This window comes from Hyperolius riggenbachi, chromosome 1 (genome assembly GCF_040937935.1).
Source record: "Hyperolius riggenbachi isolate aHypRig1 chromosome 1, aHypRig1.pri, whole genome shotgun sequence".
NCBI classification, from domain to species: Eukaryota; Metazoa; Chordata; class Amphibia; order Anura; family Hyperoliidae; genus Hyperolius; species Hyperolius riggenbachi.
In genome coordinates this window covers 606,640,920-606,653,340 of record NC_090646.1, presented here as the reverse complement: position 1 = coordinate 606,653,340, position 12,421 = coordinate 606,640,920, and the positions used below count along the sequence as shown (strand labels likewise).

The 12,421-nt window shown below is 45.7% G+C and overlaps 1 protein-coding gene across 2 annotated transcripts in view; it reads right to left on the bottom strand.

Annotated features, from left to right (window-relative positions):
* Window positions 1–1,945: 1,945 nt before the first annotated feature.
* SHISAL2B (shisa like 2B) overlaps window positions 1,946–12,421 on the bottom strand; it is a 124,452-nt gene continuing 113,976 nt past the window's right edge. For both annotated transcript variants that reach the window (XM_068271782.1, XM_068271781.1), the window contains exon 4: window positions 1,946–2,100. In XM_068271782.1, coding sequence (XP_068127883.1) covers window positions 1,979–2,100 — 122 coding nt within the window. In that variant the 3' untranslated portion in view covers window positions 1,946–1,978. The remainder of the gene's footprint in view (window positions 2,101–12,421) is intronic.

Sequence of the window (12,421 nt, the reverse complement as noted above, 5' to 3'; positions counted from 1 at the left end):
CTCCCTCGCCTGGGTCCCCTGATCTGCGCTCCTCCTCCAGCGTTAAGTACCAGCGTGCTGGTCACTCACCTCTTCCGCGTTCCATCGTGCGCTCCACTGACATCACTTCCTGCAACGCCATCCACTTACTTAACGCTGGAGGAGGAGCGCAGATCGGGGGACCCAGATGAGGGAGGGGGGGTCCGACCCCCCTCCCCACCGCTAGGCCCAATACCCCCTTTCTGCCCGCTTCTCCTCCAGCTCGGCGCCCCCACCCCCACCCACGGCTGGGGGAGGGGGGGGTCGATTTTTTCTAATTTTGCCTCAGGCGACAAAAAGTCTAGGGCCGGCCCTGGTCTTGTGAGTATACTCTCGTTTGATACTTCATATACCTTCTGGTTTACTAATATCAAGGTCGGATTTATACTTTTTGCGCCCCAAAGCCAAGTATGCTGTGGCTTCACTTTCATGTGCAGCAGCCCCCTCTTCCATGTGCATCATCCTGTATTGTAGCCCCATTCTTTCATTAACAGTTCCCTTGGGCATCAGTTTCCCTTTTTCATTTTTTGCTCCCCATTTTTGGCCTCCTCTTACATATGTAGCAAGCTTTCTTTCATGTTCAGGTGCCTCCTTGGGCTGCAGCCGCCTTAGGCCTGGGCCACACTTGTACGCTTGCAGATCGGACCCGTTTCAAATGGATCAGTTTTTTAAACTTTTTTTTCTCCCCCCATTTTTCTGCAGAATGGCATTTTTGCAGCATATGTTTCCAGTCTGTGGAAAGGTATGCCCAGCCCTGGCCGTGGGGGGAGAAGGGAGGCCCCGAACTGGGAGGGGAAGCAGCCAGGATGGGGGGGCAGATGGGCCATCCATCCCTGCTCCCCCTCCAGCTATTTGTGCTAATGTTGTTAATGTAATATATGCAGCGAGCGCTGGAAGCTTACCTTCCTTCCTTGCGTTCCACTGCTCGCTGCTTGACTTCCTACAATGTCGCTTTCTATACTTCGGAGGGCGGCATTGCAGGAAGTCATGCGGCGAGCGGAGGGGAAGAAAGGAAGGTGTGCCCTCTTCCCCCATCCTGGCTGCTACCCTCTCAGGGAACCTGGGGGACACCTACTGGGGTGACGTGAAGGGGAGGGGCAGACAGTAGGCAATGCGGATCTCCCTCAGTTTCTGTGTGCAAGAATAGCCTGTGTAGAGGGAGATCCATTTTTGCACTGCCCTTTACTTCCCCTCGGTGTATCCGGGAGCAATCAGGGTCTGTGAAAATCCTGCAAATCTGGACCCTGTGTTCAGGTTTTCAGCACTGATCCCCCAGATCGCCCGTAGATCCGTTTTTTAACAGGGTGAAGATGGCCTCTATTTTTAAACTTTGTATCCGTGGCTCCAGTTTTGATCCGGGCCCCAAAACCCAAACAAAGCCACGGATACGTTTTTAAAACAAGTATGAACCGGCCCTGGCTCGGGTCTTTGCGGCCTTTCCAGAAATCCGGCCCTACTAATATTCTACACTGTATTTGGCTCTTGGTTGTCTTCTCCATTTGACTTACATGACCCATCATTTGACCACCATTCCTGCCCCGTACCAATGTAAATTTTCTGTCTTGTCCTGTTGATACTTCTGATCAATTTTTAGCCAAAATGAATTGAAATTCAATTGATCTGACATATCAAATCTGCTGGGAATTGAATGGGAAAATTGATGCAGGTATGGTTTGCTAAAGGAAATAAGATTTCCAAAAGCTAATTGAAAATGCAATCAAATAACTGAAAATGCAATCAAATAACTGGTGCCAATAAAGAATATCACATAGAGTACCAATCCTCTTGTAATGCCATGGTAACACTAACACAGCTACAGTCAACTTGCTTATATTTTATACTATTGTATATCACATTTTACTTAAATAAAGTAGCAGAGGTTTTGTTTACGTACAATAAACATTTATTTCATATTTTATAGCGCATATAAAACTAAAAAAAAATCTCTATTTTTATTAGGTTAAAGTTTTGTAACTTCTGTCAGCTTTTCCTGTATGGCTCCATCAGGGTCATAGATAGCATCATTCATTGAATTGGAGGTTGTTGCCGAGTAACAAGGCTTCTTCTTTTTCTTTAGATGACCTGCAAAAAATAACATTGAGCGCTTGATGCATATTTCAATAAAAGCTCTTTTTAAAGCCGAATGAATACATATGTTTTTCTTTATCTATTCATATATTGATATTTTTTTCTGCCAAACAATTCCATTCTATTTTCCACTTTAAAGCTGAACTCAGAGCAGGCAGTGAAATACACAGAAAAATATTGTGTATTAGAAATTCCACCTCTAAAAAGGTTTCAGATTCTCTTCAGCTAATATTGTGAGGCAGATGACTCTAAGGCCTGGAACCCACTAGAGCGATTTTTTGAGCGTTTGGGGAGCGCTTTGAATCGCTAGCGCTTTCCCTAAATGCTCTGCCAATGTAAATAAATGTAACAAATTCCACAGTAGCGATTGCGATTAGTAAAATCGCAATCGCAGGACACACAGCATTTTGAAAGTGTTTGCGCTTCAATGTAATGTATTGAAGCGCTGGCAAATCGCTCATGAATCACTACACATAGCAATTTGAGTGCGATTGCAAACTGTAAATAAAATTATGATACATTGAAAGGACCAATCAGAATTAAAATCACTAATCGCAAATCGCTACACAATCGCTGTCAAAAAGCTTACACTTTTTAAAATCGATCCCAAAAGCACCGGAAAACGCTCATGAAATCGCTTACAAATCGCTTATTAAAAATGTTAGTGATTGTACTAGCGATTTGCAATTTGCAGTAGGTTCCAGGCCTGAATGGATAGTGCACAGCAACATTTACCTGATAAGCTCATCATTATACCCACCTCTCCTGTAATCAAGTTCACACCATTAGGCCTGGAACCCACTAGGAGCGATTTTCGGAGCGCTTTGTGATTTGAAAAGCTCTTGCTAATGTAATGCTTTGATTGTAATTCCACTTAAACGATGTGATTTTATGAAAATCCCCCATAGCATTGCATTAGTAACAGCTTTTTCAAATCACTAGTGCTTAGAAAAGGCTGCTAGTGGGTTTCAGCCCTTATACTGACAGGACTTTACAATGCATCAGAGCCTGATTGGGACACAGTGCAGCCTTCCCTCTTCCCTTAAACCACTTGCCGACCGCGCACTCATAACGCGCGTCGGCAAAGTGGCAGCTGCAGGACCAGCGACGCAGATCTGCGTCGCCGGCTGCAGTCTAATTAGTCAGGAAGCAGACGCTCCTGTCAATTCACGGCGGGGGGCTCCGTGAATAGCCTGCGGGCCGCCGATCGCAGCTCGCAGGCTAAATGTAAACACAAGTGGAAATAATCCGCTTTGTTTACATTTGTACAACGCTGCTAACAGTAGCAGCGTTGTACCAGATCAGCGATCCCCGGCCAATCAGCGGCTGGGGATCGCTATCACATGACAGGCAGGAGCCCGTTAGAAGCTGCACAGGACAGATCCGTTCCTGTGCAGCCTCGGATCTCCGGGGAAGGGAGGGAGGAGAGGGAGAGGGGGAAACCTGCGGTGGAGGGGGCTTTGAGGTGCCCCCCCCCCCCGCCAGCCACACGCAGGCAGGAGCGATCAGACCCCCCCAGCACATCATCCCCCTAGTGGGGGAAAAAGGGGGGCGATCTGGTCGCTCTGCCTGGTGTTTGATCTGTGCTGGGGGCTGTAGAGCCCACACAGCACGGATCTACTAAATCAGCGCTGGTCCTTAAGGGGGGGTAAAGGCTGGGTCATCAAGTGGTTAATGAATGTAGCAATTTTGATCTCAACGGCATGTGTAAGGGGGCTTTGCTATTAACCGTAAAAATCAGCACAAGATTACGCAAAATTGAACCTAATGACACAAAATTACTTCCCACATGCCACTGGTCCCAGTTGGGAGGCAAACCCATATGTTGAGCTCAGGAGAAAGTATTCTGGTTCAATTTTAAAATTCTAAAAAAGAGAGCGAATTCTAAAAAAGAGAGCTCTCCTTGGTGCTGAAGATGCAGTGACAGCTGTGCTGCAAGTTCAGTAGTACCTTGGAAACCAGCTCAGCGCTTACACAGCCTCTGTGCACAGAAAACCACATACAATATTGAGTGATGTTGGTATTTAATCACAGCTCTTGGTATATAAGATAATTCATACATCAGTTTAAATGTTTGTAACCTAAGCCCAATTTTATTATTACTGCTTTTCAAAATCCATCTGGTACGACACTCACCAGTTCCCTCATCGCGTGTGACTGTGTATATATCTAGCCACAGTTGGGGTTGTACACACAGTTGCTGAAAAAAGGCAAGTGTTAATCAGCTTCTGCGCTTCCAACCCCAGAAATACCAGAGCCGGATTTGTACTTTTTACCGCCCAAGGCCCACTTTCACCAGCTGCCCCAACCAGCAGCATCCTAAACTCCCGCCCCCAACACGGCAGAGATTAGATTGTAGGCTCATCTGAGGACAGTTAGTGAAGTGATGGCAGGGATTACTTTATAAACTCCTCTGAGGACTGTTAGTGACATGATGGCAGGGATTACATTATAAATTCTTCTGAGGACAGTTAGTGACAGGATAGCAGGGATTAGACTGTAGGCTCCTCTGAGGACAGTTAGTGAAGGGATGGCAGGGATTATATTGTAAGCTTTTTGGCAGGCAGCACATTTGGTGAGGGACAGCTGAGATCACTGTAATGTCTGGTCACTGCCCCTTCCTCCCCTGAATGCAAGATCTGGTTGTTAGTCGCCACCCACCACCGCTATGTGCAACCTCTGCTTACTGCTACTGCCACCCTGCTGCCCACAGCCCATCCCTAGCTTTCCTGGCGCCCTAGGCCATGGCCTTTGTGGCTTTGCCTGAAATCTGGCCATGAGAAATACATTTGAACTCACTCCAGGGGCCATATGCAATTAACTTTTTTTCCTGAGTTTTCTCCTAGGAGATAATTTTTATCTTATCTTTAAATTAACTTTTAAGCATTTTACATTTGAAAAAGTAAGTAAAAGTTGATGAAAAAGTACCTAAAAGTTGATGAAAAAGTACTATTAAAATTATAGTTCAGAGTGCTTGAAAGAGTTTAGGGAAGTCAAAGGCTATGTTTCCACTGAAGTGTGAAATTTTCACATCCAATTTTTTTTTTGCGTGCGAACGCTTACGCTTTTCAGTGTGAAAAATCTTACACAATATGTACAAGTGGAAACCTAGCCTTACACCTTCCGTCTGGGTAAATAAGGGCAGCTAGGAGGGGGGGGGGGGGGGGGATGACACATGGCAGCTCCTATAGCTATTAGAAACCAGGAGAAACTGGAGAAACTTACTTCCCTTTAAGTGTTAACATTTGATATTGTCTCATTATCCCTCTATCTCTTTCCCCCCCCCCCCCCCCATTCTCTTACATTGGGCATGTTGTCTACAGTTTTCCCCACCTAATATCTCCTTTTGGAGCGCAACCTAATCCATCCAGCAGTAGATGCACCACATCAGTGGTTGGACCGACCACACGAAGCACTGTGCAGGCGGTTGCTGTTTATGCAACCCGGGTTTGTAAATACTCATTTAATTTATTTGTATTTTTTACATTCCACTGGCCTACTGCACTATACTGGGCTCCTGGCCTTTTTATGTGTTGTTTTTTTTTTCTCTTTCCTGGAACCTGGAAGACCTACAGGTATTCCCATATCCCTCTACAAACACTCGTTAGTACTCCTCTCAGTGCTTTCTGTTACAGCGTCCCGTGACTGTCAGCCTACTGCATTAAAATTGCAGGAAGCTATTAAAATCCGATTTGCACAATTTGCATTATTTATAAACACAGCTAATTCAGACAAAACACTCCCTCCCTGGTTCTCGTGCTGGACTTGCGCTAATGAGTGGGTAAGAGTGCCAAATCCAACTAGGAAAATGCTTCAGTGGAGAAAAAAACCACCAACGTACTAACAATTATTCCAACCGCAATACTGAACAAAACCCGCGCCATCAGTTGAACACATGCTATGCTTTTTAAGGCTAGAAAGCTTTCACATAAATAGAGGATGTGGTTTGTCTTTATATGTCTATACAATGGACACTTCCTACACAAAAAGCCCATTTCATTGGAGATAATCATTACGGTTTGGGAAAATGTGATCCCTTCACCTTCAGACCGGCTCATGTTTCCTGGATGCTAATAATCATCATCGGTACAATGTTCTGATCTCAGAAGGGTCAGAAACAGGCGCATAGCTAGGTTTTTCAGCGCATACAAATAGTATTTGCACCACCTGGGGACTCCTGTGGCGCATGTGTAGCCTATTACGGGTGGGTACATTTTGTTGCCAAAACAACTAGCAATAAGTGGATGCTGAACCTGTGGGGCCAAATCACATATGTAGAGCACAGGATCCTGGGCAAAAAAAAAAAAAAAGAAATGCACTGAAAGTAGGTACTTTATTGATGATGAGGAGAGGAGGGCTGGAGGAAGGCGGGGAGTAGATGGGGAGTGCAGAGGCGTAGCTAGGGTTTTCAAAGACAGGGACAAAGGGACAAAGACAGTCTTAGCGCCCCTGCAAGAAATAGGCATGGCCAGAGATCTGAATGTGGGTGTGGTCATAGCCAAATGTACATATACCATCTGTATAGCAGCATGCTCCATACACAATACAATCCCTTTATAGTGAACTTCAAATGACTGGGCCAAGTAATTAACTATATCAGAAGTTTACTATATCAAAATTGGGCATACATTGTATATTCATACAAACACATTTTCAGGACCCAGGGACTGAGATTACTATATCAGGATTGGTCATACATTGTATAGCCATACTGGCACATGGTCAGGACCTGGGGACAGAGTTTACTACGGTACTATGTATCAGGATTGGTCATACATTGTATCGTCATATAGGCGCATGGTTAGGACCCAGGGACTGAGATTACTATATCATGATTGGCCATACATTGTATAGCCATTAAGGCACATGGTTGGGACCCGGGGACTGAGATTACTATATCAGGATTGGTCATACACTGTATAGTCATACAGGCACATGGCTGGGACCCGGGGACTGATGCTGGGTACACATGATGCGATTTCCTGCTCGATTTCCCAGTTGATCGACTATTTCCGACATGTTCGATCGGGTCTTGATCGATACAGCATTTTCTCATGTTAGGTATGCAAAATCGACGGCTGTATCGATTGAAATACAATTGAACATGTCGGAAATAATCGTTCGAATCCACCGATCAAGTGGGAAATCTCATTGTGTGCACCCAGCATGAGATTACTTTATCAGGGTTGGTCATACATTGTATGGTCATACATTGTATAGTCATACAGGCGCATGACTGGGAACTGGGGACTGAGATTACTATAGCCAGAGGTTTCCCATAATATCAGTCTACTATAAGGAGACAAAAGACAATCCCAGCAGGTGAAAGTGTAGCAGCAAGCAGAACTAAGAATATATATATATATATATATATATATATATATATATATATATATATATATATATATATATATATATATATATATATATATATAATTAGTCCAGGCAGGTCAAACAGCAAGCAGATCAAAGCACACACAGTACCTTAAAAAGTAGTGTAATCTAACAGGAAGAGAGTGTTTACTGCAGGTCATGACGATCAATTTACAGCACTGATAATGCCTGAGTTTTCTCACCAGTGACCATGGTCAGGGCTTTGCAATATAATGTCCTCCTGTGTGTGAACACTGGCGTGGCGTCCCTGGATAGCTGTCTCATGCACAGCAGGTAAAATAAAGGTAAAGTTAGATACGGTGCTTTCCTAAGTGCTGGGAAGCCTCTCCATCCATGGTCTAGAAGATTCCCATGTCCTCTTCAAACCTCTTTATATTAGTGGTTGTGTTCCCATCCATGTACTGTATAGCAGCATGGTGTGAGTACAGTCCCCTGCGTAGTGCCATGAAGATGCTCCTTCACAGAGGAAAAAGCTGTGCATAAGCAGCTTTGTGCTACTGTGCTGGCACGGATCACACTCATTCATGCACAGTACGGCTACATAGAAGGAAGTGCAACCACAAGAACATATTCAACAAGCTCTTCTTGAATCGGCAGCTAGTTTGTGTGGAGAGGGAGAAGGGTTTAGGGTTAGAAGTCAGACAGGTAGTTTGTAGGGGGGGGGGGGAATTAGGGTTAGGTGTCAGGCAGGTAGTTTGTGTGCATGGGGGAGGTTAGGGTTGGAATTCAGGCAGGTCATTTGTGTGTGCGGGGGAGGTTAGGATTAGGAGTCAGGCAGGTAGGGTTAGGAGTCAGGCAGGTAGTTTGTGTGCGTGGAGGAGGTTAGGATTAGGTATCAGGCAGGTAGTTTGTGTGCGTGGGGGAGGTTAGGGTTAGGATTCAGGCAGGTAGTTTGTGTGTGTGGGGGAGGTTAGGGTTAGGATTCAGGCAGGTCATTTGTGTGCGTGGGGGAGGTTAGGATTAGGAGTCAGGCAGGTAGTTTGTGTGTGTGTGTGTGTGTGATGGGGGAGTGTTAGGTGTCAGGCAGGTAGTTTTTTGAGTGTTAGGGTTAGGTTTATACACTTGACATCCAGAAGGACATAGCCCTATAGGCACAAATAGTAAAGCTAATCACTCTACTGTATCACTACAAAGTTGTGTTTGAACACCACAAATCTGGGTATTCTCCTGTGTGGGTCACAATTTGTCTGTCTGCTGTCCGAGTGTGGGGGTCTTTGCTCATCCCCCTTAATTTCACAGTGCAAGAGCTGTGTATTAAGGTGTAGCTATCGCACACTTCTATGACTGCTGTCCCCACACAGTTAAACAGTTGGTTAAGGGGCGATGGAGGCTATCTACTAAGCACATGTGCTGGTTGATGCGACCACCTGGGATCAGTTGCCCCTATACCAAACTGGCTCAACAACGGGAGGGTCTAAACATATACAAAGTGCTAGGTGCTGTACAAAGACTTTAACATGAGCATGTTTCACCAAAAGGCTTTATCAGAAAGTGTGCTGTACATATATACATTGCCTACACCACATATTTACATATATTACGAAATCCCCCCATCGTAATATAAGCCCCAGTCAGAGCTCTAAATATGTGGTGTAGGCAATGTATATATGTACAGCACACTTTCTGATGAAGCCTTTTGGTGAAACATGCTCATGTTAAAGTCTTTGTACAGCACCTAGCACTTTGTATATGTTTAGACCCTCCCGTCGTTGAGCCAGTTTGGTATAGGGGCAACTGATCCCAGGTGGTCGCATCAACCAGCACATTGTGCTTAGTAGATAGCCTCCATCGCCCCTTAACCAACTGTTTAACTGTGTGGGGACAGCAGTCATAGAAGTGTGGGATAGCTACACCTTAATACACAGCTCTTGCACTGTGAAATTAAGGGGGATGAGCAAAGACCCCCACTTTCGGACAGCAGACAGACAAATTGTGACCCACACAGTAGAATACCCAGATTTGTGGTGTTCAAACACCCCTTTTTTAGTGATACAGTAGAGTGATTAGCTTTACTATTTGTGCCTATAGGGCTATGTCCTTCTGGACGTCAAGTGTATAAATTTATTTCCCTGGTACTCTTTCATTCGGTAGTGTCTGTTAGGGTTAGGTGTCAGGTAGGTAGTTTGTGGGGGGGGGGGGGGGGAGGTTAGGGATAGACGTCAGGTAGGAAGTTTGTGCGGGGGGAGGGTTAGGGTTAGGTGTCAGGCAGGTAGTTTTTTGCTGGGGGGATCATGGTTAGGATTCAGGCAGGTCGTTTGGCAGGAGGAGGGAGGTCTTTAGGGTTAGGCGTCAGGAGGGAGGGTTCTATGTGAGAGTAGCAGGGGTGCTCGGATACCCCTTTTCAAAATCCGAATTGATCCTGATCCGGATACCGGATCGGGTATCCGGATCCGAACTTTTGGGTATCCGAATAGAATCGGATATCCGACCCCAGTATCCGGGATATCTGGGCGAATTCGGATATCTGCATAGAAAAACCGGAAGTGGCCTTTAAATTGCTTTAAAAAATTTTTTTAGGGTAAATGAGGCATGTAGCATCATTATTTTTTAAAGAGAAACACTAATTGATGATGTGGGGACTTAAAATCTCCCCCCCCCCAAAAAAGAAATGGCTATCTATTAACATCAAGTCTAGGTTCCAGACAGCGGTCATGCAGCCCACATTGTGTTCAAAGTCCAACCGCACAAATGGGACATGGCAGTTTTCAGCCCAGACACCTCCAAAAAATTACGCAGCAATTGTGTTTTTGGTTAAATATAGGTGGTATCAGCACAGCAGCAGCGGCCTGTGGCACCCTGGCAGTGGGAGCAGCAAAGGCAGCAGGAGCAGGGCAATGCAGCAGCAGCAGGTGTAACGTCTGCCAGGAGCATGCCGGATGTGGCACTTGAAAGTGGCATTTGGCACTTGGCACGTGGCACTGTGCACTTGGCACTTTGCACTTGGCACATGACACTTTGCACGTGGCACTTTACAGGTGGCACTTTCCACATGGCACTTTGCATGTGGCACTGTGCATGTGACACGTGCAAAGTGCCACCTGCCACATGCAAAGTGCCACGTGCAAAGTGCCATGTGCAAAGTGCCACGTTACACGTGCAAAGTGCCACGTGCCACGTTACATGTGCCAAGGGCCACATGCAAAGTGCCACGTTACACGTGCCAAGTGCCAAGGGTCACGTGCTAAGTGCCACGTGCAAAGTACCAAGTGTCACGTGCCACGTTACAAGGGCCAAGTGCCTAGTGACAGTCAGGCAGCAGAGGAGAAGACACTGTCACACTGGCACTGCTCAGCAGCACAGCAGTTCTGTAGTAAGCTAACACAGCCACGTGCAAAGTGCTGTATACTGTAGCTAGCTGAGGCTAATAGCTGGCCAGCAGGCAGCAGCTGGCCTGGTCTGTGCACAGCACACACACACAGACACATAGCAGCTGCAGCAGCCCTGCAGCACACACTCTGACTGTCAAACAATGAAATCAAGCTAATTAACAATATAAGAATAGTGTAGTGATAGTGAAGGGGTTAATCACTGAACAGCTTTAGGTTTATCACTGTGTACAGCACTTGCTAGGCCAGCAGCACTGGAGCATGTCTCTCAGTGAGCATTCACAAGCAAGGGCGAGATTTCTCATCATGGCAGCCCTCCTTATTATACAGGGGGGCTGGCTAGGGTTCCTTTCTGTGATTGGGTGCCAGGACTTAGGCTGGGAGCCCTCTGATTGGCTCAATGAGGTCAGGTGGGGCTGGCCAGAGTTCCCCTCTGTGATTGGTTGCTAGGGCTTCTGCTGGGAGCCCTCTGATTGGCTCCCAGGACATCCTGGACGTCATCTACTTAGTTACAGTATCTCAACAGTCAGATTTCTGGGGATATCCACGGATATCCGCGGATATCCACGGATATCCGCGGATATCCGCATTGCCAGCCAACTATCCGTAGATAGCTATCCGGATTTCCACAGAAATCTGGAATCTGAATCCGAATCGGATAGCTGAAAAAAGGTTGGATATCCGGGTTACCCGGATATCCGGAATCCGGATGAGCACCACTGGAGAGTAGGCTTAGGTTTGGCCATAGAAAAATATTGGTATTTAATACAGATATTTTACGCTTTAATAGTAAAATATGGGTATTAAAAAAAACGTTTTCACTATCGCCATTACCGGGCACCCAAACTTCCATGCACCTTTTTTGTATGTACAGTATGCAACAGGGGCGTAGCAATAGCCATAGCAGTCATGTCATCTGCTATGGGGCCCTGGAGCAGATGCGGCCCAGGTGGTATTTAATGTATTCACCAATAACTTTCTTTTGTTTTTCAAACTTCTCAGTGCGCATGAACTATGTGCAGTGTTGATTTAATGAAAATGTAAATACACCAATTAACTTATATTCATAGAGTTGGGGCAGGTGGCATTGCTTAATTGTTCCTACATGGAAGTTTTGCAATAGGCCCTTATGATCTCTTGCTACACCACTGGTGCAATTAACTTTTCTGTATGTGGGCTGTGGGAGGAAATCGGAGGCCCCGGAGGGAACCCACACAGACACGGGGAGAACATACAAACTCTGTGCAGATAGTGCCCTGGTTGGGATTCCAACCGGGGACCCAGCCCTGCAAGGTAAGAGTGCTATCTACTAGAACACCATGTCACCCACCTGATGTCATAGCCAGCATAGATCCGCCATTGGGGAGTACATGAATATGAAGTAACCTTATGATCAGACTATTTCTTACACCTTGCCTTACACTAATCTGACTCTGTGACCTCTTCCTAATGGTGGCCATACATGGTACAATTTTTTCATCCAATCTTACCATTTCTATGTAGTATAAGGGTCAATTAAGTGAATATACTGAAAGGATAATTTAGGCAGTTCCCTTATATTACATAGAAATGGTAAGATTGGATGAAAAAATTGT